At 43.2% G+C, this 27,757-nt stretch overlaps 2 protein-coding genes and 1 pseudogene across 3 annotated transcripts; 1 reads left to right on the top strand and 2 right to left on the bottom strand.

The window, feature by feature from the left end:
• Positions 1-3,508: 3,508 nt before the first annotated feature.
• Positions 3,509-17,542, top strand: LOC110527407 (cilium assembly protein DZIP1-like; annotated as a pseudogene). The gene is made up of 18 exons (XR_016497513.1): positions 3,509-3,636; positions 3,962-4,563; positions 6,700-6,784; positions 7,125-7,261; positions 7,364-7,510; positions 7,635-7,760; positions 7,847-7,909; positions 8,078-8,206; positions 8,503-8,551; positions 8,719-8,769; positions 9,015-9,074; positions 9,465-9,622; positions 9,846-10,050; positions 15,566-15,698; positions 15,920-16,305; positions 16,489-16,616; positions 16,764-16,926; positions 17,011-17,542. The product of XR_016497513.1 is annotated as a cilium assembly protein DZIP1-like (transcript).
• On the bottom strand, positions 16,407-20,277 carry cldn10d (claudin 10d). The gene is made up of 5 exons (XM_021608659.3): positions 19,798-20,277; positions 18,633-18,794; positions 18,242-18,323; positions 18,041-18,148; positions 16,407-17,926 (listed from the first exon to the last, which is right to left on the bottom strand). Exons 1-5 carry the CDS (start codon positions 20,027-20,029, stop codon positions 17,746-17,748), a joined length of 765 nt encoding a protein of 254 aa, XP_021464334.2. The 5' UTR covers positions 20,030-20,277; the 3' UTR covers positions 16,407-17,745.
• A 1,808-nt stretch (positions 20,278-22,085) lies between these two features.
• LOC110527408 (claudin-10-like) lies at positions 22,086-25,308 on the bottom strand. The gene is made up of 5 exons (XM_090242198.1): positions 24,380-25,308; positions 23,914-24,075; positions 23,761-23,842; positions 23,564-23,674; positions 22,086-23,097 (listed from the first exon to the last, which is right to left on the bottom strand). Exons 1-5 carry the CDS (start codon positions 24,609-24,611, stop codon positions 22,647-22,649), a joined length of 1,038 nt encoding a protein of 345 aa, XP_090098324.1. The 5' UTR covers positions 24,612-25,308; the 3' UTR covers positions 22,086-22,646.
• Positions 25,309-27,757: the final 2,449 nt, after the last annotated feature.

Here is a 27,757-nt window from a genome sequence, read left to right as displayed (position 1 = left end):
TCATTCATATATATTTATGTACATATCCTTTATCCCTTTACGCTTGTGTGTATAAGGTAGTAGTTTTGGAATTGTTAGGTTAGATTACTCGTCGGTTATTACTACATTGTCGAAACTAGAAGCACAAGCATTTCGCTACACTCGCATTAACATCTGCTAACCATGAGTATGTGACAAATAAAATTTGATTTGATTTGAGTCTGTTATATCTGGAGTACTTCTCCTGTCTTATCCGGTGTCCTGTGTGAATTTAAGAATGCTCTCTCTAATTCTCTCTTTCTCTCTTTCTTTCTTTCTCTCTCTCTGAGGACCTGAGCCCTAGGACCATGCCTCAGGACTACCTGGCATGATGACTCCTTGCTGTCCCAATCCACCTGGCCGTGCTGCTGCTTCAGTTTCAACTGTTCTGCCTGCGGCTATGGAACCTTGACCTGTTCACCGGACGTGCTACTTGTCCCAGACCTGATGTTTTCAACTCTCTAGAGACAGCAGGAGCGGTAGAGATACTCTTAATGATCGGCTATGAAAAGCCAACTGACATTTACTCCTGAGGTGCTGACTTGTTGCACCCTCGACAACTACTGTGATTATTATTATTTGACCATGCTGGTCATTTATGAACATTTGAACATCTTGGCCATGTTCTGTTATAATCTCCACCTGGCACAGCCAGAAGAGGACTGGCCACCCCACATAGCCTGGTTCCTCTCTAGGTTTCTTCCTAGGTTTTGGCCTTTCTAGGGAGTTTTTCCTAGCCACCGTGCTTCTACACCTGCATTGCTTGCTGTTTGGGGTTTTAGGGTGAGTTTCTGTATAGCACTTTGAGATATCAGCTGATGTAAGAAGGGCTATATAAATAAATGTGATTTGATTTTAGAGCACTAAAGCACAGTCCTAGTCCACATGCAGCATACAGGTACCTCTCCCTGACTCTTACCTCTTATTACTTTTGAGATTCTTGGTAATCTCTCTACTTCTAACTCCTTCTCTCTCACACTCTTAGAGCCTCCTTCTTCCTAGCTCCAGCAACAAATCAAGTACAACCTGTGAACACAGAGTCCTCGGTTCCCAGTGAACTTAGCAACATGTGTTTGTGGGTAGACAATAAAAGGATCCGTGGGTTGCCTCTGTCCTCGTCACTATTTCCTTTCATGTTCTCTTCCTACGAGGCCAAGTCACCTCGCTACACTGTATCTAAACACTCCTTGGCTCGCCTGTCAAAAATAGACAACAAAGTGGCTTGGATGAAAGGAAAATGACCATTTCTATAGAAATGTCAGCTCTGAGATACTGCACAATTGTTATACCACGTTCACTAGGCTCCAGATATGAAGAAAATTGGAGGATAAGATGAATAGTGACGACAGTGTAGCACTCAATTGTCTTGCAATTTTCCTTGTCACTCAGCTTGATAGTTGCTGAAGTGGCTCTGATGGTTTCACCTTCCAAAGGGCCCCAGACATCACCAATATCGACCTTTGGAGTAAGCATCTAATGGGCCTCTGGTCAGGCGCCTTTGGGTGAAACTTGGACCTCTACACATCATCTTCAACATGTTGTCCTTTTGCTGAACTGTGGGAGGCTTCATTGGGATGCCACACCACACCAGCATGGGCTTCCTGCCTGCTCCTGGAAAAGCCCCTGAGAAAAAAGTATCTGACTGTCTGTCTGCCTGGGGCTATCCTGTCTGTCTGAAATAAATCCTCTATTTTATCAGGACCTCTATCTGCTGCTGGTGGTGCAGTCTGGGGACTGACCAGGGAAATGTACCAGGATCCACTGCTTACATAGAGCCTACTGTCAGTCTACCGCATCAGCGGGACTCCGACAGCAGGTTCAGCACTAGATGATCTGTTAAATGAACAATGAAATGTTCACTGTGTGTGTGTGTGTGTGTGTGTGTGTGCTGACTGGCACGATGCACACCACAGTGTCTTTCTGTCTCTTTTAACAAGGAGATGCTGTGTTCTCTCCCTGCCCCCACAGCTGTTTGGTCTGACTGCCCTCAACTAAAACAGCTGACATGTTTCCCAGCTGACATGCCAGTGATGGATAATCGTAAACATTTTTATAAAGGACCTACTACTGACATCTTCTGGCAGAACAAGGCACACATCTCTGTGGGGAAGTTCATAATCTACACCACAAGGAGGAGTCCTTCAGCCACTAAAATCCGCTTAAAAACGAACACCACTTTGAGCGCTGTCCTTTGCGCCGTTGCTTTTCTTGCCTATAAAAACAACGACTGTGGCTAAAAAGTAACGGCCAACAGCCAACAAAATATTAAAAGCACTGTGGCTCTAAATGTGTATATGCAATTGCGTATTCAGGGGGTAATAGACTAACACACACATTTGTCAATCCCCCTTTCCTAAATCTCTGCAGTTTGAGTTCCTTTATTCCCCTCCACCCTCTTTGGAGACACGGAATGAGCAGAGCTTTTGGAATGTGTGCAGCAGCTTCTACGTCACCGCAGTCTCACTCCATCCGAAAAGCCCGAGTCCCGTGGAAAAACAGTTTTTATGGACTTTAAAAACGTTGCAGACGGTACGTTTGAGTTCTAACTAAAAACTTAGAGTTCGATCAGAATGTTATTTATTTTATGAGATACACTCAAAAGGCACATACAATGAAGTCCATGTTCAATAAATTAGATTTCTGCTAAATTAAATGTCCGTTAGCCAATTTAGCTAGCTAGCGAGCCGACGGTAGTAACTAACAGACTAAACTCCACTCTTCCTTCACCATGGAGTGGAGTTTATTTAGTCCGCTACCTAGCTAGGGGTGTTTTTGAAAATACAGACGTGTGAGCTAGCTAACTTGCTCTTTTGTTCATGTCTACAAAATAAACGTTACTTAGCTAGCTAAATAGCGAGTTACTACGCTATTAACTAATATAGCCTAGTTACATTTATAGCTAGGTAACGTTCGCTAACTAAGGTTAAAAAAAAAATCGAAACTTTTTCTCCACATGCGTTCTGTTCTTTTGTTGGGCTCAACTTGTCCCAATTTGAACTCTTTTGAGGCACAGTGCCCGTAATTTGAGATGGGCAACCAGAATTGGGTGATGCTGCAGAAATAAAACGTGTTTTTTGGCTACAAATTATCTAGTTCGATGAGAATAGCTGCGTGATTTTGTTTATATGATTTGGTAATAGCGATCAAGCAATGTCATGCAATGTTGAGAGATTGACACTTCACTTCACTCAATTGGTTATGTGGCTTTTAATGCACAAATAGAAAAAAGACGGAAGTTTAAGCATTTTTGTTGCAGATGTTAGCCAGCCAGATATCACGTGGGTAGAATAATATAACATTAATTAGAAATGGTCATATGTTATTACTGCAGTGTCAGTGGCTTCACAAAAACATTGAATACATCCAGCTTGCGAGGATGCTGTTGATGCTGCAGTCTCGTGCATTGTGGAATCATTTAGGATTGATTAGGTGCAATATTTTGATTACGAGCTCCCTGGGGAGACACGCTAAGTGGGACGCACTGTTCTGTCTCCATGGTGATCGAGTGGACGCCCTGCCTCGGTGTCGCGGCAGACAGCTGAAGGGGGCGTGCACCAATAGGAAACGACTACTCGTTTTCTATGTTCAATCTCATAAAGTCTGATGAAATCCACGATGGTAAGGACAACACGGCATCAACTCGACATCAGCAGAACTGGGTAGATTACCATCGAATACGAATGTAATGCTTTGCATTTTTTGTGTTATCTCATATGGTTCATTCATGTGCTGAATAGTGGAATCCTTGCTTTTTTACTTCCATATTCTCTACTCTGTGTTCATGCTGCTGTTGTACTGCTGTGATCCCTGCAGAAGGTTTGTTTCTTCCTGACCTTGATTGAGATGCTGCATTTCTAATCTGTAACACACAATCTCTCCGTTGTTGTCTGTCACAAATCAAATCCAAAATAATAACCTAGTATAAATGTCTTGTTTTTTTCAGCCATTTTACAATAAAGTCTATTACCCATACCTGCCAGAGACCCAAGGGACCCACTCATCAGCTGGGATCCCCTCCGCCCTAAACTCCCCCCTGAGTCAGCCCTCCTCCAGCAGCCGGTGTCCTCCAGCACCACCCCACCAGCCATGTCTGCCTCCACATCCACCACCATCCCGCCCTTCAAATTCCGTCCGCGACGCGAGAGTGTTGACTGGCGCCGGATCAGCGCGGTGGACGTGGACCTGGTGGCCAGCGAGCTGGACTTCCAGACCCTGCAGGAGCACATCACAGGGGTGACCTTCTGCAACGTGGAGGGGGAGCGTTGTGTCCGCTGCCAGAGCCCCGTGGACCCAGCGCTGCTCAAGCTCTTCCGCCTGGCCCAGCTGACAGTGGAGTACCTGCTGCACTCCCAGGAGTACTTGACCCTGAGCCTGGGGGCGGCCGAGGAGAGGCTGCAGACCCAGGCCCGCGAGCACCAGCAGCTCCTGGCCCAGCAGCAGAAGCAGGCGGACCAGGCCAAGGTACTGAAGACGGAGCTGAAGCAGAGGAAGAAAATCATTGCCCTCAACCAGCAGGCTATGATCAACATAACCAATTGCCATAAGGTACTGAACACCTCCTCACGCTGCCACTTCTTCTCGGTGTCTGTTTCCATGTGTATTGTACAACAGTTATTCCCACCTTCCTCCTGGGTCCTCCTCTTAGCCATTGTTCCCCAGGTGGTATTCAGAGCTACTTTAGTTTTGTTCAATTATCATTGTCAGAGTGAGAATGCTAACAGGAGGTTCATCTTTGTACATATCTACCTCAATTACCTCGTACCCCTGTGTATGTAGCCAAGTTATCATTACTCAATGTGTATTTATTCATTGTGTTATTATTTTCCTATAATTGTTATTGTTTTTCTCTCTGCATTGTTGGGAAGGGCCCGTAAGTAAGCATTTCACTGTTTGCCTACTGTTGTTTACGACGCATGCGACAAATCAAATTTGATTTGGTTTAAATAAATTATACCATTTAAATCAGAGACATAGTATTGGAAATAGGTTCAACTCGTCCCGTAGCTGTAATGTGGCCACTTTATAAGGATTGGTAGACGTAATCATTATCAGCCTTGTTTTGGGACCTAAACAATAGGATTGTGTTCTGAGCAGATGGTGTCAGCTGGTGATAATTAGACCTACTTCTTTTAACCCACTTACAAAGGGTGGCAAGAGACGGAACCAAAATGACTGAACCACCTCCCCCACCCTCATTCATGTTTCCATAATGACGTTGGTCTCGGGTCAACGTGACGTTTTGATGTTCTATTTTCTACACTAGAAATGTATGCATTTATTGAAAAGATGTAGAATAGAAGGATATATCCTTATACTTTTAAAGGGCATTGCTGTTGAATAAGGCCCAGCTGTTGCCAAGACAACACCTAGTGTTTCATATGACTGAGCATTGTTGCTAGGTGAGAGTGTAACAGGCACGTTGATAACCGAGGTGTCTGTACAGCTCAATTATTGATGTGCCACCATGCATCCAAAAATAGACCTAGATGGGTTGATTGTTTCACACAGGTACTCAAATATATTGCGTCAAGCTACATTTTACAGATACAGAAACTTCAACAGATATACAGAATGCACAGTGTATTTGATACACAGCATCTAGCCTGATTGTCTGCAAAGCACAGAAATGTCGCCTAAAGTGTAGTGCTTTTATCATTCAAGAAACGTCCTGCCTATTTCAGCCTGTGTGTTGTCAATGCAATCTAGAAAATGAACGTTTAAGTCGGCTTTTTTATTGCCATCTTGCACTTCAAGACACGGCAAACGGATGCCAACAGATACACGACCGCCTTGATTCTATCAATGACCAAACCTAATTCAATTTCACTGGCGATTTCCACAGTTATTCCAGAGCAGCAATGTAATTACAGCACACAACAACAAGGGTCTCTGTTGTAGAAACCACCACTTCCCATGCAGCATGGTAGAGCACCAGCACGCAGCGCAACAAGGTATCGGTGGCAGTGCGGTTCAATTTGAATGAAGGTACAAACAGGCTGTGTTGGGTGTCGGGCGTTAAATGTGTCGTGTGATGTGGTTGCTCCAGCGTTTAATCTGCCCCGTCTGTCACTCCTCCTGTGAGCTGGAGCGAGGTGACGCCAGGCATCCGGGGTGAATCACGTCACTCATGCTATGTCGATCTGTCTGCCAGGAAACAGTCCCTAAAGCTTAATGGTAGATAGCGACTATACTATCTACCATTAAGCTTTAGGGACTGTTTCCTGGCAGACAGATCAACATAACGACTATGCCATCTACCATTAAGCTTTAATGACTGTTTCCTGGGAGACAGATCAACATAGCGACTATACTATGTTGATCTGTCTTCCAGGAAACAGTAATTAAAGCTTAATGGTAGATGGCATAGTCGCTATGTTGATCTGTCTCCCCGGAAACAGTCATTAAAGCTTAATGGTAGATAGTATAGTCGCTATGTTGATCTGTCTCCCAGGAAACAGTCATTAAAGCTTAATGGTAGATGGCAAAGTTGCGGCTTGAGCTTTGGGTTCAGATGTGTTCATTATTTACACACAGCCCAAGTTGCCTATTACGAAATTGGCTTTACATTTGATCTATAAGTGAAGGTAGCAAACAACATGTATTCAGACCATTGATTCATTCCAATCTTTGCATGGGAATAACTGTTGATGTATAATTCTGTTTCCTTTTCTTTTCCTTTAGTGTCAACATTGTGATAAAGCCTTCATGAATTCCTCCTTTCTCCAGAATCATATGCAACGTCGCCATGCAGACGAGTACGACAGCCGTAAGTCAAGAGAGCTTTAAAAGGTTTGATCATCAGTTTAGAGAGAACGGTAGGGAAAGTAACCGTCAGTCAGGTAAGAAGGTTCACTGCAGCCAACTACCCTGTCTCCTATAGGGAGTCCCACTGGTATGGGTGTCCCCAAGTGCACCACAGTGTTCCTACAATGCCGGAAAACCAGTTCCTATGACATCCCGCTCTAGTTTGCAGCAGCAGTAGACATGTCACACACTCCCACACAGTCTAGCAGAAAGAGAGAGGTGTATCTTTGAGCCCGAGCCCTAAAACACTAGTTAGGCTAACTTTTTCTTCATTAGTATGTCTCTGTTATTGTTTCTCTCAGAGTTAAGGACAGGCAACCAGAGGGAAGTGAAGAGCATTGCAGATGAGGAGGAGATCAGTCGGCTGAAAGGGCAGCTGAGTTACATCACATCTGAGCTGGAGTCACAGAGGCAAGCCCTCTTGGCCAAAGCCTCTCAGGTGGGACAATAAGAACCGTGCTTGTTTCCATGGCATTGATCAGTTTGCACTTGCGTATTTGTTTTGAGCTTTTGACCATTTTCATTCTCTTTTCATCTGTAGGAAAGAGACCAGCAGTCCATGCACCAGGATTTGATGAGAAAGCTAGAGAGATGGAAGGAAGAAGAACACAGGAAGATAGAGGAGATGAGAGACGGTTTCCGGAGGGAGATGGAGATGCTTCACAACAGGAACGCTCTTCTTCAACAAGTTAGTCCATTTGGCAAAGCACTGACTTTCATGGTTCTGTGTCCAGTTCAAACTGATGTGTTGGGAATTTGGTTCTGTAAGTCAGGGAGGTTTTTGTTTGAATGATTTGATGTGATCTGTACAGAAAGTGGATCTCAAGATGACCACTCCTGAGAGGAGGCCCAGTCCTGCTCCCCAGCAGACTGACCAAGACATGGATGAAAAAACCAATGTTGTGGTCCAGAAGATGGATCAGAAACACAAGAAACTGGTAAGCAGCTAAGCAGTACTTCTTCTCTTTAAATATTTCAAGTTGTGATAACAACAAAAAAAGATCAACTATTTATTTTGTTACAGGAAGAAAGGTTTACATCAAAAATAGAAAAAATGAAGGCTAACCATGAGAGCGAGAAGAATCAGGTAAGATGTGGATGACACATCTGTGAAGCTTTCATGAAGAATACTGCTTAACAGAACTACTTGTGAGTTCTGTTGAATAGTTCATTCAAGGTCAGCGGAGAGCCTTGAAAGAGGCAGCCATCGCAGTGGGATCTCTAACGTCTACGTCTGTCCTATGTCTCCTCTCAGTGGCAGGATCAGTTTAGCAGGTTGGAGTCGTCTGTGGTGGAGTGGCAGCAGCAGAGCCAGAGGCAGAAGGAGGAGAGTGACCAGCGGCTTCAGGAGCGGGACCTAATCATCTTCTCTCAGCGAGAGAAGGTCAGTTCCCTCACCACCACCCCCTGGCGACCCGGCCACCGGGGCAGCTGGGAATATCAGGAAACAGGGCGCCTACTTGGCCCTCATACAGGAAATCCTGGATTGATGGGGCCGGATGGACGTGTCATGTTTTCACACGCTCTTATAGTGTAGTCGTCAGGGCCACTCTGACTTCATAAGCATGTTAAGAAGTTAAATTAAATTAGATCACGCCCTTGGGGTTCAACAGCTTTGAATACAAAACATAAAAATATATAATTAAGAAATGTAGCTAATTGTACTTCTTCCTTTCACAGATAAAGCATATGTCCTCAAATCCACCTACTAAAGTAGTTGAAGTTCCAGGTATGCATACTCTTTCTTTTACTTTATTTTTTTTATTACTATGTTTATATTTGTCAAATTTGGATATTAGCTTGAATCTGGATGTTAGCTTGAACTTATATTAGCGGTTTGTAGTTCTGTAAAGAACCTGTTATTGCTGACAATTGTTCCTACTTTGTATGTTTCAGTGATCATAACAGCCCCAGCACCAGAGCCTAAACCAAAGAGAGTAGTGAAGGGTAGGTAATTAGCAGGAGATTCCCATCAATATGTAGCTCAGTCAATCTAGACATCTGCGCCCTTTTGCTCAGAGAAAAGGTATGCAAGCACGTAACATGACTGTTCTGTCAGCGATCTCTCCCCGTTGATCAGACCTCCCAACGAGACACCATTAAAGATCAATGTTATTGTACCCTCTACCTGAGTTCCTTCCTCCTAATTCCCGCTCTTGTCTGACCTCTGACCCCCTGTGTTGTCCAATCAGAGCAGCCTCCCTCTGCTCCTAAACTGGATCCTATAGAGGAGCTGTCTGAGGAGGACAAAGGTAACACAGTCTAGATGGCAGCAGCGCATGTCTGTCTGCTCCATGCATGCTCTCTGCATGGACGTGTGAGTCGGTCTGTGATGCCTGCCATGTAGTCGGTGAGCATTTGTGAAGTCGAGTCATTCAAAGCCACGTTGGCCCAAAAAAGCAGCAAGATGTTCTCCTCTTCTGCCCATCCCTCTCCAGAATCATGTGGCTGTTAGCTGTAGTTATCTATGGCACAGGTCCTTTGTAGATGGAAGAAAAGGAATATGCACCTCTCTCTCTCTCAAATCATTTTCATGCTTGCCCAGCCTGTCCTCTGAAACTACAAAGGCGTCCGTGTTATTTTGAGTGTGTTATCAAGTGTATGTGTGTAACTGTACTGTACCTGTCTGGTGCTTGTCATAGACTCGTCCAGCGTGTCTGAGAAGAAGCCAGTTGTTGTAATGAAGCAGCCGTCTTCTGTGACCAGTGTCCTGAGGAAGAACCCCAACATCAAGAGGGAGCTGCGTCCCGCTCTGGAGCAGGCACTCCTAGAGAAACTTGAGTCCCTGGGAGTCAAACCGGTATGTACTGTACCTTCATGAGTACAAATACACAATGGAATCTTTAAAATCACACTCTGTGGAAGATCTATGCCATTAAAGAGTCAGCCTGACCGATACACCATCAAAAACGTACAACAAATTGACTTCACTAATAGACTTGAGGGATCATTTGTCTCCCCAGTAAAGATAATCCTTATGATAGTTAAGCGTCTTCCGTTTTCTAATCTACACAACTCTGTAGGGTCTGAGGGGACTCGGAGGCAGCGAGTACAGTGATCTCATGGCTAAGGTGCGCTCGGAGAGAGAGAGTACGGCGAGGGACATTCCAGACTACTGGCGTCACCGTGAGGATGTGGCTCACACACTGCGTCTGAGACTGAAGGACAAGAGGACGGGGAGTGACTCTGCCCCCGAGCAGCGGGTCAAACCAAAACAACTCACTCAAGGTACATGTATTTGTATTTATTATGGATCCCCCATTAGCTGCTGCCAAGGCAGCTATTCTTCCTGAGGTCTGGCAAAGTAAAGGCAGTTATACAGTTTTAAAAACATTACAATACAATCATTATGTAAGTCACAACACACTAAGTGTGTGCCCTCAGGCCCATACACCACTACCACACATCTACAATGCAAAATCCATATGTACGTGTGTGTATAGTGCGTATGTTATCATGTGTGTGTATGCAAGTGTCTGCCTATGTTTGTGTTACTTCACAGTCTCTCTTCCACTTTGAGCCATGAGAGATTGACATGCATGTCATTCATCTTAGCTCTCCTTGTACTTTTAAGGGCTAGCCGTGCTGCCCTGTTCTGAGCCAACTGCAATTTTCCCAAGTCCCTCTTTGTAGCACCTGACCACGCGACTAAACAGTAGTCCAGGTGTGACAAAACCAGGGCCTGTAGTAGAGGTCGACCGATTAATCGGCCGATTAATTAGGGCCGTTTTCATAACAATCGGAAATCGGTCTATTTGGACACCGTCATGTTAAAAGGAACCACCAGCTTTCATATGTTCTCATGTTCTGAGCAAAGAACTTAAACGTTAGCTTTTTTCCATAGCACATATTGCACTTTTACTTCTCCAACACTTTGCATTATTTAAACCAAATTGAACATGTTTCATTATTTATTTGAGGCTAAATTGATTTTTATTTATGTATTATATTAAGTTAAAATAAGTGTTAATTCAGTATTGTTGTAATTGTCATTATTACAAATAAATGTACAAAATCGGCCGATTAATCTGTATCAGCTGTTTTGGTCCCCCAATAATTGGTATTGGCGTTGAAAAATCATATCCGGTCAACCTCTAGCCTGTAGGACCTGCCTTGTTGATAGTGTTGTTAACCTCTCTGAGATCGTTCGGGACGCTAGCGTCCCACCTTGCCAACAGCCAGTAAAATTGCAGAGCGCCAAATTCAAAACAACAGAAATCTCATAATTAAAATTCCTCAACCATACAAGTATTTTACACCATTTTAAAGATACACTTCTCGTTAATCCAACCACATTGTCCGATTTCAAAAAGGCTTTTCAGCGAAAGCAGAACATATCATTATGTTAGGTCAGCAACTAGTCACAGAAAGCATTCAGCCATTTTCCAACCAAAGAGAGGTGTCACAAAAAGCAGAAATATAGATCAAATTAATCACTAACCTTTGACGATCTTCATCAGATGACCCTCCCAGGACTCAATGTTACACAATACATGTATGTTTTGTTCGATCAAGTTCGTATTTATATCCAAAAACTTCAGTTTTACATTGGCGCCATGTTCAGAAATGCCTCCAAAACATCCGAAGAAATTGCAGAGAGCCACATCAAATAACAGAAATACTCATCATAAACTTTGATGAAAGATACATGTTTTACATAGAATTAAAGATAAACTTGTTCTTAATGCAACCGCTGTGTCAGATTTCAAAAAAGCTTTACGGCAAAAGCACAATATTCAATAATCTGAGAACAGCGTTCAGCCACAAAACCAAGCCATACAGTTACCCGCCAACTTGTGGAGTCAACAAAAATCATAAATAGCATTATAAATCTTCACTTACCTTTGCTGATCTTCGTTGGAATGCACTCCCAGGACTCCCACAAGAAATGTTTTTTTTTTGTTTGATTACGTCCATATTTATGTCCAAATACCTCCAAATACCATTTTGTTCTCGCGTTAATGCGCGTTAATGCGCATAATGCGCGACCACAAAATCCAGACAAAGTCAAGAGTTCCATTACAGTTTATAGAAACATGTCAAACGATGTTTACAATCAATCCTTAGGGTCTTTTTATAATGAATCTTCAATAATATTCCAACTGGACAAAAGCGTATTCATTACAGAGGAAAAAGAAGGAACGGCGCGCCCTTGTGACCACGCAGTAAACAACTGATTGGCCACAGCCTAGTCCACTAGTTGAAACAGCTCTTATTCTTATTAAGTCTTATAAAGACTGTTGACATCTGCTGGAAGCCTTGGGAAGTGCAATCTGGGTGCTATAGACACAGCATATTGGATAGGCAATCACTTAAATTAAACTTTATACCTCAGATTTCCCACTTCCTGGTTGGATATGTCTCAGGTGTTCGCCTGCCATATGAGTTATGTTATACTCAGACATCATTCAAACAGTTTTAGAAACTTCAGAGTGTTTTCTATCCAATACTACTAATAATATGCATATATTAGCATATGGGACAGAGTAGAAGGCAGTTTACTCTGGGCACCTTATTCATCCAAGCTACTCAATACTGCCCCCCTGTCACCAAGAAGTTAAGAATGCAGAGCAGCGCTTTATTATTAGCTACTGGTGTTTCAATATGTTTTTAACCATGACAGTTTACTGTTCAGTATTACTCCAAGCAGTTTAGTCACCTCAACATGCTCAATTTCCACATTATTCATTACGAGATGTAGTTGAGGTTTAGGGTTTAGTGAATGGTTTGTCCCAAATACAATGCTTTTAGTCCTAAATATTTCCAAAACTAACTTATTCCTTTCTACCCATTCTGAAACTAACTGCAGCTCTTTGTTAAGTGTTACAGTCATTTCAGTCTCTGTAGTCCTAAACAGCTACCCTGGGGAATTCCTGCTTCTACCTGGATTATGTTGGAGAGGCTTCAATTAAAGAAAACCCTCTGTGTTCTGTTATACAGGTAACTCTTTATCCACATTATAGCAGGGGGTGCAAAGCCATAACACATGTTTTTCGAGCAGCAGACTATGATCGATAATGTCAAAAGCTGCACTGAAGTCTAACAAGACAGCCTCCCACAATCATTTTATCATTCATTTCTCTCAGCCAATCATCAGCCATTTGTGTAAGTGTTGTGCTTGTTGAGTGTCCTTCTCAATATGCGTGCTAAATGTCTGTAGTCAATTTATTTACTGTGAAATAGCATTATATCTGGTCAAACACAATTTTTTTCAGAAGTTTAGTAGGGGTTGGTAACAGGCTGATTGGTTGGCTATTTGAGCCAGTAAAGGGGGCTTTACTATTCCTGGGTAGCGGAATAGCTTTAGCTTCCCTCCAGGCCTGAGGGCACACACTTTCTAGTAGTCTTAAATTGAAGGTGTGGCGAAATCGTCCGCTATTATCCTCAGTAATTTTCAATCCAGATTATCAGACCCTGGTGGCTTGTCATTGATAGAAAACAATCATTTTTTCACCTCTTCCACACTGACTCTACGGAATTCAAAAGTACAGTTCTTATCTTTCATAATTTGGTCTGATATACTTGGATGTGGCATGTCAACCTGAAGTTTGCTTGTCTTGCCAATGAAAAGGTAATTAAAGTAGTTGGCAATATCAGTGGGTTTTGTGATAAATGAGCCATCTGATTCAATGAATGATGGTGCCAAGTTGGCTTTTTTTTACCCAAAATGTAATTTAAGGTGCTCCAAAGCTTTTTACTATCATTCTTTATATCACTTCTTTGTTTCATTGTATAGTTTATTTTTATTTAGCTTAGTCACATTTAGTTTAGTTCTTAATTTGCAGTAAGTTTGCCAGTCAGTTGGGCCGCCAGACTTATTTGCCATACCTTTTGCCTCATCCCTCTCAACCATACAATTCCTCATCAATCCAAGGGGATTTAACAGTTTTTAAAGTCATTTTCATAATGTGGCGTGCTTATTAGTAACTGGAATAAGCAATTCACATAAATGTGTCAAGTGCAGCGTCTGGTTGCTCCACATTACACACTACAGACCAGCAAATATTCTTTACATCATCAACATAGGAATCACTACCAAACGTATTGTATGACCTCTTATACACTATATTAGGCCCAGCCTTTGGAACTTTGTTTTTCCTAGATATGGATATAATATTGTGATCACTACATCCTATGGATTTGGATACTACTTTAAAGCACAATTCTCCAGCATTAATAAAGATGTGATCAATACATGTTGATTATTTAATTCCTGTGTTGTATGTAACTACCCTGGTAGGTTGACTGACAACCTGAACCAGGTTGCAGGCACTGGTTACAGTTTGTTCCTGAGTGGGCAGCTTGATGAGAGCCAGTCAATATTTAAATCACCCAGGAAATATACTTCTCTGTTGATATCACATACATTGTCAAGCATTTCACAGATATTATCCAGATACTGACTGTTAGCACTTGGTGGTCTATGGCATGTGGGGAGTATGAGGACTTAGAACTTTTAACTCATTCAAGAATGTTCATGGGGTTTTTGCTGAGAGGTTCATGTTTCATCTCATTGGTCGATTCCATTCTCTTGTGATAGTTCGCTAGCATGCTGCTGGTGACATTAATCACGTCCCCCTTAATCAATGTAACATTTAAGCCTTAACTTCTTGACGCTACCCATCCCTGTCGCTGGATCATTTTCGTCAGCAACCTCTGAATAGCATAGCGCAACAGTCAAATAATATTACTAAAAAATATTCATATTCATGAAATCACAAGTGCAATATTGCAAAACACAGCTTAGCCTTTTGTTAATCCACCTGTCGTCTCATATTTTGAAATTATGTTTTACAGCGAAAGCAATCCAAGTGTTTGTGTAAGTTTATCGATAGCCTAGCATAGCATTAGGTACACTTAGCATCAGGAAGCTTGGTCATGAAAATCAGAAAAGCAATCAAATTAACCATTTACCTTTGATGATCTTCGGATGTTTTCACTCACGAGACTCCCAGTTACACAACAAATGTTCCTTTTGTTCCATAAAGATTATTTTATATCCAAGAGAGCTCCGTTTGTTTGTCGCGTTCTGTTCAGAAATCCACAGGAAAGAGCGGTCACGACAACGCAGACGGAAATTCAAAATAGTCTTCATAATGTCCACAGAAATATGTCAAACGTTTTTTATAATCATTCCTCGGGTAGTTTTTAAAATATATATTCGATAATATATCAACCGAGTGTGTAGGTTTTTTAATAACAGCGGGAGGAACAATGGCTGCTTTACTCTGTAGCGCAAAAACTCACTCTGAGAGCCCCCACCTATCTACTTACGCAATGTGATCTTTCACGCTCCTTTTTCAAAATAAAAGCCTGGAACTATGTCTAAAGACTGTTGACACCTTAGGGAAGCCAGAGAAAAAGGAATCTGGTTGATATCCCTTTAAATGGAGGATAGGCATGCAAAGGAACAGACGGGTTTCAAAATAAGAGGCACTTCCTGATTGGATTTTCCTCGGGGTTTCGCCTGCAATATCAGTTCTGTTATACTCACAGACAATATTTTGACAGTTTTGGGAACTTTAGAGTGTTTTCTATCCTAATCTGTCAATTATATGCATCTGGTCCTGAGAAATAGGCCGTTTACTTTGGGAACGTTATTTTTCCAAACATAAAAATAGTGCCCCCTAGCTTCAAGATAAGCTGCTCCCAACAGGAGTCATGTCCGTCACCGTTGTAACCTACTTAGACATCTTCAAACAAACTAATCAGCTGATTGTTGTTATTCTGTCCCTCCTGAAAGTGACCCAGGCCAGACAACGGTCCAGCAGCCTTTCCTCCAAGGTGACACAAGTGATGTCAGGACCACCAGCGCCTGCCAAACAGCCTGCCCCTCAGACCCTTACCAGTACCCTGCCCAAGACCTCCACTCCCAAGTACGTACCGAGTCAGAATCTCCTGCTGTTTGTCTCACGCCAGAGACTACCTCACCACTGGCTTCATTTATGTGGTATCAGAAATCTGAGTACATAGTCTGTTGCATTGAGAAGGATACCATAGAAAGTGAGTTGTCTTACAAGCTGTGTCTTATTACCTTATAAGGGAGTGATTGATTGTATGTTCATTTCAAATGATGACATTGCCTTTGGCCTCGTAGGACCCCTCCCTTCAGCTCAGACGACGAGTCAACAGAGGAGGAGGAGTCTGAAGAGGAGAAGCCACCTCAGAAATCCAGGCAGGAGCAGAGAGTCCCTCATCACAGAGCGTCCCAGCCCAAACCAACACAACCCAAGACCACCCCCCATCACAAACTCACCCAGTCCAAACCGGTCCAGGCCAGATCTGGCCAGCCCAGGACCACCCAGGCTCAGCCATATAAACCCCAGCAGCCCAGAAGCGCTGCGGTCAACACAACCAAGATGGGGGTCACCGTAGTAGAGAGTGAGGGAGAGTGGACAGAGGGGAGTGAGTTGGAGGAGATCGACCAACAACAGCTCCAGAACTACAAAGACCAGAATGGGAACGTACAGAAGACTACAAACAGTAAGAGGGACTTTTGTTGTTTTTACTGCTATGATTTACTCCTTTGTGTGGTATTAAGTGCTAATTTCAGATAACAACACACACATCCCAAGTCTACAGCCTTTTCTTTTTTAGTTGTGTGTTTATTGAAAACTGTTACCCATAGGTTTTTATACGTTGTGCTGACCATAGTTGTCTTTCCAGATAACCTGGTCAGGGACTTGACTAAGAGCCTGGAGAAGCAGCTTGCAGACCAAGGACCAAAGAAGCCGCTAGGGGGAGTGAGCATCTTACCAGAGAGGAAAGACAAAGACGTTGTACGGGAACTCAAGGTGAGAAATCCTCTCTCGCCTCCTCTCTGTTGTGTCATCATCAACTCAGAGTAACATAAGACACAGAGAACAAACAGAACATTTGCTGATGTCAGAATGTTCCCATATCCTAATCGTGTTCATCTGGACTGTTATGTGGCGTTTCAGTATACAAACGATGATGATGAGGATGACTGGGATATCTCCTCGTTGGATGACCTATCGGTCCCCGCCCCCGTGGGCAAGCCCACCGCCCCCGTGAGGAAGAGCCTGGACTCAGATAGCACTACCAGTGTCTGGGGAACATCCACCGGGAAGGGACAGAAAACAGGTCAGTCTCACTGACTCTCACAGACCCGGCTCCATTCAGGTCCCTTTATCCTTCAGCCTCTGATGATGTTTATCCATTCCCCAGGTTTGAATGAAGCAGGAACCGGCAGCACTCTGAAGAGCAGCCTGGTCTCTGTCAGCGACTGGAGTGACGATGATATATAGTCATATGGAGGGTTTACAGTTCTACAATGATAAAACTCAATATGACGCCCATAGGAATTCTTTGGAAGACAAATATACTTCTACATGATTTACCGATACTGTTAGAATAACAGTTGCATGTAGAAGAGACTTAACGAAGAGATCCTCTCTGTTCAGGACACAGTGTATCTCTAGAGATATACACCTATGACAGTGGTAGCCATCTGCCTTGTGGCAGTTTTCAGTGTTTTTATTTTATATACAGATTATATATTAGCTATAGTGAATTGTCAACTTAGAGGTTTTATGAAATGTGATATTGCACTTCATGTGAGGTACCTGTATGATTTGTGTCAAAACAATTTACATGACATTTGTAAGACATTTGTGTGTCCTATGGAAGAAAATCTAATTTGTTTTTGTATCTAAAATATTTATACATGCTAGCAATAAACATTTATTTTTGTATCAAATGGAAACATTCATCCCTTTCCTTGATGTCAATTCAGTTCACAAAAGGAACACAGTTATATGTTAGTAAAACAGTCATACATAAGGTGTAGGTGGCGACACAGTTACCAAATCAAATTGATTCAGTTCTCACAATGTTTTCATGGTAACTAACGACCAATGATATGAAGCAGTGTATTTCCTGCGGTACAGGAGCTACTGCAGCTCAAACAAAATCGTCCCTGCTATACGTCCCAGGGGTCCTTGTTGTCCTGATCTTTCTGCCACCTCTGCTCCCTTGGACCAATTGTGGCATTGGAGTCACTCTGGAAGAGTTTGGCATCATGTATGTGCGTCTGGTCCGAGCTGTGGCAGAGGAGTTAGGTCTGCGGGGCCTTTTCTTTGATCTGGAAGACGGAGCAAGAGAACTGAGATGATGTTACACAATCGACACAAAATATATTCCTCTGATGCCAACTATTGTCTTTCGAGTGAAGCAGGAATTTTGTGGATTGTATTACGTTGAGCGTAGACCCTCCTTTCCAGAGAAGAAACTGAGTACGAAACCTCCGGTGATGAGCAAGATCGAGCCTCCCCAGCCAATAAAAACCGCTGCTCCGATTTCAAATCTGAAGAGAAAAAATTAGAAAGCATATACTGTATACTTAACTGCTTGAAACCAATGTTGTTCCCGCAGTCTCATTGAAAAAAAATCCACTCACTTCTGTGCCTTGAAATTGGGATCCACAAACTCTGATCTTACTTTGTTACCCCACCAGGAGTACACGATCAGGCCAGCAAATCCTAGGAGGAAAACAGCTATTATTATCATATTCAACTAGGCAAGTCAGTTAAGAACAAATTCTTATTTACGGTGACGGCCTAACCCAGACGACACTGGGGCAATTGTGCACCGCCCTATAGGACTCCCAATCACAGCCACTTGATACAGCCTGGAATCAAACCAGGCTCTAGTGACGCCTCTAGCACTGAAATGCAGTGCCTGAGACCGTTGCCCCACTCTGGACCGCTGCCCCACTCTGGACCGCTGCCCCACTCGGGACCGCTGCGCTACTTCGGTTACTAATCAGGTACTCCATAAACATATCTTACCAGACGCCAGATAGGTGATTCCCCCGGCGAAGGTGACCCGTGCGTTGGCGAGCTCTGACCCTCCAATCTTGGTGCACTTCATCCCTATCAGTGTGAGGACTCCAGCGAAGAACCCAAGGATGACAGAACAGATGGACAGAGCCCTTACTGAGTGGAGGAACACTGATGCAGAGAGTAGAACACTCAGTTAAACAGGAAGCCAAAGTACAGGACTACAGTTAAGTATTATACACTGAGTATACAAAACATTAGGAACAACTTCCTAATATTGAGTTGTACCAACCAACTTTTGCCCTCAGAACAGGTTCAATTCATCAGAGTATGGACTCTGCACGGTACTACAAGTCCCGTGTGGCTCAATTGGTAGTGCATGGCACTTGCAAAGCCAGGGTCGTGGGTTCAATTCATATGGAGGATCAGTATGACAATGCTTGCACTCACTACTGTAAGTTGCTCTGGATAAGAGTGTCTAGATATGATATGTGTCAAAAGCCTTCCACAGGGATGCTGGTCCATGGTGACTCCAATGCTTCCCAAAATTGTGTTAAGTTGGCTAGATTTCCTTTTTCATTCTTGATGCACACAGGAAGTGTTGAGTGTGAGAAATCCAGCAGCATTGAAGTTCTTGACACAAGCTGGTGCACCTACTACCATACTCTGTCAAAAGGCATTTAAGGCTTTTGTCTTGCCCATTCACCCACTGAATGACACACATACACAAAACATTCTTTAAGCTTTCTCCTCTTCCTCTACACTGATTGAAGTGGATTTAGCAAGTGACATCAATAAGGGATGACAGCTTTCACCTCGATTCACCTGATCAATCTATGTCATGGAAAGAGCAGGTGTTTTTAATGTTTTGTACACTCCGTGTATATTGGAGTTTGTGGATTCCACTCTATGGTATCGCTAGTTCCGTCTGCAAAATGTTGATCATGATATTCATATTCATACTTCTGCTCTGCCCCATTATCTGCCTGTAATATAGTACTGTATAAGAGCATCTGCTGAATGACAATCAACTGCCCCGAACTGCACTGAAGATCGAGATAACCCTCCAAGTTGTAAGCGTCACTATCCCATCATGTATCATCAGATGTACGGTGTCCATATTAGGACAGAATCACACATCCATGGAAGTTGTGACAAGCTGACCAGAACATACCTGGTAGTCCCAGCATGGAGGGGTACTCTTTGCAGTCGGACACCCCCGTTGAGTCTGAGACACAGTCCTTCCAGAGGTTAGAGAAGTAGTTGCCGGTGGTGAGCACCACACTGCCCACTTCAGACCAGGTCCAGTACTCTATAGCCAGGGTGGAGCTCACCAGAATCCAGCCAGCCAGACACGACACAAAGCAGCCTATCTCCATGTACATCATCACCGTCCTGTGCTTCATGATGATGGTGATAAGGAAGATGCTCTCCTTGAGCTTGGCAGTGGTTCCTAAAAAAAAAAGCTATGTTTACGAAGAGGATTAACCAGAGAGATGGGTAGATTGATCAAAGCTGGAGTGAAGTTCCAGAGTTGCTCAGAGATCTTCGGTCTGTGGAAGTCAAGGTGCAGCCAGGCACTTGCATTGTTATGTCACTGATGCCTCCCAGTCAAACCAGCATTGTGGACGTTTGGCTTATCTCACATGGTTTTGCTCAGTAAGCAAACGTCTCTTTTCCCACGATCCAGGGGGAGATAGTGTCAGCGATTGGGAGTGGTGAAACTGTTTCCCGCTCTCCCTCCCCTCGTATGGGGGTTTGACTAGGTCTCTCTCTCATAGCCCTTTATCTCAAATCACAGTGGATGAACTGCTCCCTCCGAGCTAAGGTCACAAGATACTGGTGCATGTAACTGATTAATGTCAATATTCTCTGGACAAATTGATAATGATCTATGTAATATAGCCTATAGAGTAGAGCTGAGGACAGTATGCTAAAGTAGATCTTTATTGGACAATTTGTTTTGCCACAAGAATTAAAATAGCATTTTAAAATGAAAAACATGCTAATACACACGGAACAGCTACACACAAAAACACTTCATTCCCACTGCAACATGCACATGCTACACAATCACAGCCAGTCACTGTAGACGTGCGTCTTGTTGGATCCCTTTGGCTCCTGTGACTGTTTGGATTGGCTGTTTTCTCCAGTTGAGAATTCTCTGGTGAGGGGCACCATGGGAAATCTGGAGGAAGGGGCCAATTCCACCCTGCTAGAGAAATTATATTAAGCGAATTAAGATATATTCAGAAAACATGAACTCAACATTTACGCAAATCGCATTGTAGACTAATAACTGAAAATACACCATTCATTTATTTATTTTAATTTCATTTCCGCTTTAATTAACCAGGTAGGCCAGTTGAGAACAAGTTCTCATTTAAAACTACAACCTGGCCAAGATAAAGCAAAACACAGAGATGGGATAAGACATGGGATAAACAAACGTACAGTCAATAACACAATAGAAAAATCTATATACAGTGTGTGCAAATGTAATAAGATTAGAGAGGTAAGGCAATACTTAGAGAAGCATGCTTATGTGGTGTTGTATGTAAATTAGGCATGTATGCTTATTGTCGCTTATACTGTACTGTGAATGGGCTACTGTGAATATAGTGGCAGAGAACAGAATGGGTCCTAATATGATGAGGAAGCCTCTCACTAGGCCAAGCCAAAGAGCAGATCCAATATTATACCTGAGTAGGGAAAATGTAGGCAAAAAACAGCTTGGCATTCCCATACAGTTTTAGAGAAAATATCATATTAGCAGACACTGCACCCATAAGACTCCTGATTATTCCACACAGAGATACCAGATACGAGACGAGAGATTCTAGTACTCAAACCACGTTTCACCGTCCACAGAAGTCCACACAGTTGGCTACAGCGGCGGAGTCCTCAGAGCAGTCCTTCCACAGGTTGGACCAGCGCCCGACCTGGGCCACCCTCAAGTAGTTGGTAGCCAGGGTGCAGGCCACAATCACCCAGTCCAGCATGGACACCTCGAGGCCAAGGATCTGAACCAACCTCCTCCACATTCCTCTGTCTGGACAGGTGGAGAGGATCGCTCACAGGGACTACCGAGGGTAAGTTACTGGATCTATTGCAAGGTTACTGATTTCATCCAATCTAGTCACGGAATTCACAAAAATGCATCCAATAAAAATGATTCCATATTCACTTAGCACAAGATTGGAGCGTCGGTCTGTCAGCTGTGCGGCACATCACTCTTGGTTTACATAGGAAACAGTTTCCGGGCAGAATAGAGTGGCAACACCAAAAACAGAGCCTGTTTACAGGCAGCCTCCCTGACTGCTTTGGCAGGTATGACTGTGCTGACAATATTAGGAAAGTAACATCTAAAAGAGTTGGTGATTATTTCTATATCTTAAAATATACTGATTTTGATTAGACTACAGTTGAATCATTTGAAAACAATAACATGAAGTCAGAGAGAACTTGACGAAAGGCAGAAAAGTCCTGCTTTAATGACATTATCAATAGCAATACAATGAATGTGATGAAGCAGTTAACTTGATGAAAGTGAAACATTCCCAGGAAACAGGCCATTGGATACAGAGACTTTCCCCCACATACAGAATCACAATTGGATCATTATTGGGCTGTCAAACGATTCAAACATTTAATTGAGTTAATCAAAGGATTTGTTGTGATCCAAATTCAGAATTTGCTCGAATTGAGTTGTCCAAAGTAACAGTTAGCAAATCAGGTAAATTGACAAAGCACACTTTTTTAACCTCATTGTCAACTTGTTTTGACATCGAATTGTTGTTTTTAGCTGTATAAATGATGTATTTTGGATGTTTTCACTGTATTTTGAAAGCTTAGAGACAATGTGATTAATCGCAATTCAAAAACATTAGTTCACTAAAATTCAAAAAAGTTAACTTGAGTTAACGGATTAACTCTGACAGCACTAATCATCATATACAGTATATACAATTGTTACTTCAGTTCGGTCCAGTCACAATCACACATAGTATGAACAGAACCAGGTCATATGTAGGAGTTTTTGATAAACTGTTCTCTCTCGCTCCTCCTTGACCCACTGGATAAAGAGGACACTGTACTACTACTGCCTCTGCTCACCTCAGAGTGCACTGACCCATGAGACCTCGATGGATGACCAGACGTCAAAGACCCACTGCCAAATTTCGAGGACTGCCTGGAGTTCGAGGACCGTCCAGACCGCTCTGATTTGGACGCGCGACCGGATTGACCAGACCTTGAGGAGATGGCAGACACATCTGAGTCTGCAGATTTTGAAGAAATCTTAGATGCAGATGGAACCTTGATCTTTGAGGTGATCTGGGATACTGGGGACTGTACTGTGGTGGACTTGGCCTGGTCCCTCTCAACCTCGGGAAGTTCAGGGATGACTATAGTTTCGCTGGGAGAGATGACACACAAAATGAGAAAGAACAAATCAATGACAAGTGTGTTATGAATAAATTAATAACTATTCCATGATGAAAATTTGATGAAAATGGTGCCGGAGGAGATGGCCACCATTTTACGGTCTCCTAACCAATTGTGCTTGGACATACTACCTAAATGGCCCGACCAACCAGTGCTCCCGCACATTGGCTAACCGGGCTATCTGCATTGTGTTCCACCACCCTCCACCCCCTCTTTTTACGCTTCTGCTACTCTCTGTTCATCATATATGCATAGTCACTTTAACGATACCTACATGTACATACTACCTCAATAAGCCTGAATAACCAGTGTCTGTATGTAGCCTTGCTACTCTTTTATTTCTTTACTCACCTACACACACACACATACCTTTTTTTTCTCGCACCATTGGTTAGAGCCTGTAAGTAAGCATTTCACTGTAAGGTCTACTACACCTGTTGTATTTGGCGCACGTGATTTGATTTGATGATGAGGCTGGTTATGCTTGTACTCACCTCTCGTCCTCACAGAGCAGTTTGCACACAGAGACCAAGTAGAACCAACCCCCTGTCATATGGAAAGCTGATCCCACCCAGCCAAGAAACAGAGGAGTTCCCAGGTCAAACCTGTGTGTGTGTGTGTGAGAGAGAGAGAGAATCAATAAATATTATCTTGTAACTGAATGGAAAAACCTGCATCCAGGTCAACTCACTTTAATCCGTCAAAATAGGGGTTGAAGTATTCCCCGGAGACGTATTTTGCGTAGACAGCATATCCCGATGCAGCCAGAAAGCCTGCATAAGACCAAGTGAGTCAGTCAGCTACTCTCAATCTGCTACAGTGTGCATCTACCAGGTGATTTTACCACTGATGATGTGACAGACTCCTCCAGTGAAGAGCTTCCTGTTCTTCGCCTTGTCCTCGCCCCCGAGGAAGGTGCACTCCATCCCAATGAGACTGAGTACGAACCCCAGCATCCCCACAGAGAGAGCACCCATCAGCAGGCCCCTCACAATCTGGATGTGGTCTGGTTGATTAGAACACAACCAAACGCAAGGTCACACTTTACACTACAGTAGGCTTTATAACTTCAGTGGAATACCCAATGTCACTGTACTGAAACAGTCTAAACTCAAAGAAGTTTGCTTAAAAGATTGAGTACAGTAATAGTCACATATGAACAGAATTCGTTTTAAACCCTATTTTTGGGGGGGTAAATGAGCTTAACAGACTGTCTTCAGATGTGTCCCTCTTGTTGATATACGACTTCATACCCACCACAGAAATAGAATTAGAACACAATATATGATGCATGTCTCTACGGTACTTACTGTCCACGGACCAGAGCACAGGGAAGTCTTGGCAGTTGGTGACAGAAGTGGAGTCGGTGAAGCAGGCCTTCCACAGGTTAGACCAGTACCAGGCCACCTTGATGACAGCCGACCCGCCCATGCCCCCGATGGACGTGACCTTCCAGCCCTCCATGGCCATGGTGCATGCCACAAAGATCCATCCCAGCACTGTCATCAGGAAGCCCCAGATCTGCATCACGCGGATTTTCATCCTGATACTCCGGTGTGTGGAGTCAGTCTATTTGCTCTATATCTAGATAACCCTCACGTTGTCTTATTACGACCGTCGCTGGTTCCGTTTCTTTTCTCAAGATCTGACTTATTGGCAATTCCTTTTTCTCTCGTCTATACGATGGTGTGTCTCCTTGGTGGAGCCACCGTCCAGTGGAGCCCGAGTCTCCTGCTGTACTGTGCTGTGATAGGGAAGAAACCTGCTCCTCCCAGTCATACAGCTTGGTAGCAGGGCTCAGTATGACTAAAGAGACAGTCATTTTTGTTGCTGTACCTGGTCGTCACTTTTCCCATACTGCATGAGGGTGGCTATGGGTCTGTTGCTGCTCAGGTTTCCAGAACCTTGTTTGGGTGCTGAAAATGTTGACCTAAGCATTTATCTCACGTTTCAGAAACCTCCCATCTCTATGTCCCGAGCTGATTCCTTGGGTTTTGAATTATTTGACTAATTCTGATCGAATGTATTCAAAGGACATAAACATGACCTAGTACGGCCCAAAGGCTATGGCAAAACTTGACCTCATCTCAAGATGATTATTCTTTTAAATACAGTGCTGGTCTGACCTTAACTAGTTCAATAAGAACTCATTACCTGAGGAATTACAACTTCAGAGTCCGTTGAAGCGCTTCCATTGTCCGTTGACATTGCCTCAGGCTACGGTAGGTTATTAGCTAGGTGTGCTGCCTGCTTCACTTATATAATTAAAACACAACGTCTTTGGCCTCATATAATTATGCTTAAATCCACGGCTCTCTCTGATGGTATTAGTTGCATGGGGAGTGATGGATTTTCTTGTGGTGAGTGAAGATGAGAAGGGTCTTCTTTGTACCGAGTCCCTCGGCTTATTGGCAAAGTAGATGGGACATTGGATTGGACCCACTGTTGTGATGCATGGACCTATATGGTGGCAATTCATGCTTTTCATTAATGATGGGCTAATAACGGAGAAAGAACAAAAGAGTGGTTGTGTTCGCTGGCGTGGCCTCGCGTTAATTATGGGTTATTAAGCACAAATACCTGCTGCAGAATAACCTACCGTGATAAATGAAGAAATATTAAGTAAGATTCCATCCAAAGATGCATACACAGAACATTGTTTGAATTTCTATCTGTCAATAGTTTGACTCGATCGTCCTCTAATGAAAGTATAGGTATACTGCTCTCTGGTGGTGTCTTGTTGAAATGCAGCCAAACTGCACCTCAACCACAGTCCAAATCACACTAAACTTGTGTATTTTGTACGGAAAAGTACTTGATTCTTATGTATGTTTAGAAGTATTGTCCATAATGGATTTTCTGGCACAAACAAATAGCTGTAAATTTGGCATAAATAAACTGCTTTTTGGGGCAAGGATTCTGCTGGTGGCCTTCATGTTTGAATTTAGAATCTGATGTAACAAAATAGACATGAATTAGGGATGCTTGGGATTCATGTGGCTCTTCTGATGCTTCAATCCATACAAATGAGGAATCTTAAACGTATTGCATGCAATAAAACTGTATATTTTTAAAATGGTGAATTCATCTCTGGATTCATTGTGAAAAATATGGACATCAAAATGTGAAATCACTCACCATTATTGATTTTGTCTAGATGTCTGGCTATCATCCTAACTTAGTAGTGTAGTCAGAGTAGGTCCTCTGACCAACCAGAGCTGCGGGACACCCGACACTTGTTTACGGATACACAGGACTGGAGCAGGGAGCATGGGGCGGCTACCAGCTGTAGCTCTATGCCAGCTGCTCGGAGGACCAAGAGGATTCACGTAACGGGGTTAAGGTTTCCATTGATCAGAAGGTGGGAGGAAACTTCCGATTCCCATATCCGAGTCTGAACAGAGATCAACTGGGGCAGGACTGCTGTTGATTGGTAACTCTGTGATCAGTCGAGACAACGGAACGTAGGGGGCCATCTTTCAGTGTGAGGTATATTGCAAAAATACAAGAACTTGACAGTTCTTGAGAGCACACAATGTTCTCTATTGACTCTTCCTTCGTCTAGGCTTCACTTGTGGTCTGCTAAAGAGTGACAGCATACGGCAGACGGGCATTGACTCCACAGTTGAGTTCCGGAGGTAGTTGTCATGAGACACTCATACAGAGGTCCATGTCAAAGTGTTAAATCCCCCAATTAAAAAGTCTACTTATTCAATCCCCCTTTCCTTTATACTGACGTAATGTTCTTTCACCAGATCATTCAGAGAAAATGATCACTGAATTCCTTGGATGCAAAAAAAAAAAAACATTTATTGACATAGCCACTGATTACAACATATTGGGAGACGTACAGGAATGAACCAATTGAGTAATGTTTCTAGATGACCTCAAACGGACACATATTCCTGATATTTGTTCTTGAGGCATATCTAATGAGCAACAATGGATTTGGAAGAGCACCAGTTCGTTTGTCCCTTCAAGGTGACCCGGGAGTTCATACTGTGATCCTAGCCAAAACGAATTTGCTGCCCTGTGAAGAAAACAAGCTTCTCTGACTTCTTTTGTTGATCGCCCGTTGACAGAAGAGGCCTATTACCTAATGTGGTTTTAGAGAGGAGCCAACAGCTTGTCTATTTCCTCTTGCTGATTTCAAGGGTTATTTCCCCCAGCATTGTTTGTGCCACAGGGGGTGACATTGTTCAAGTCAGTTATACAGCAGAGGCACAGAGACAGCAAGGAGTCTCCTTTGGCAGAGAAGATATCAAAAACCATGTTCTATGAACAGTGCATTGGAAATAAGTTCCATATTAAGGAAAATAAAAGCAGGTAGCATGCATCACACCCTTAGGTAATGTAATCACACAGGAATCCGTCTCAATAAGGAGTTGGGGTTCTGGTTGAAGAGGTATGAAAAGGTGACCTCAACAAGCTTAGCCCAAGGGTCAAACAGTCCATGGTCACCTCATATGACCATATGGCAATGCCAGTGTTCCGTCCGTTGTCACACATAGGCGTTCTTTCCAAACTGCCTTGAGTGTTCTGCTGGGTCTCGGGGGTCTGTGGAAACTGGCGATTTGTAGAAACTGTTGGCAGACTTGCCGGGTTTGTGACGCTTGGTTACCATAGACGTACCACCACTGTAGGAGCACTCTGCTCGACTAGAGGAAAACACTAAGAGTTACTCCTTT

This window comes from Oncorhynchus mykiss, chromosome 7 (genome assembly GCF_057628025.1).
Source record: "Oncorhynchus mykiss isolate SJ-2025 chromosome 7, ASM5762802v1, whole genome shotgun sequence".
NCBI classification, from domain to species: domain Eukaryota; kingdom Metazoa; phylum Chordata; class Actinopteri; order Salmoniformes; family Salmonidae; genus Oncorhynchus; species Oncorhynchus mykiss.
This window is presented reverse-complemented; position numbering and strand designations above follow the sequence as displayed.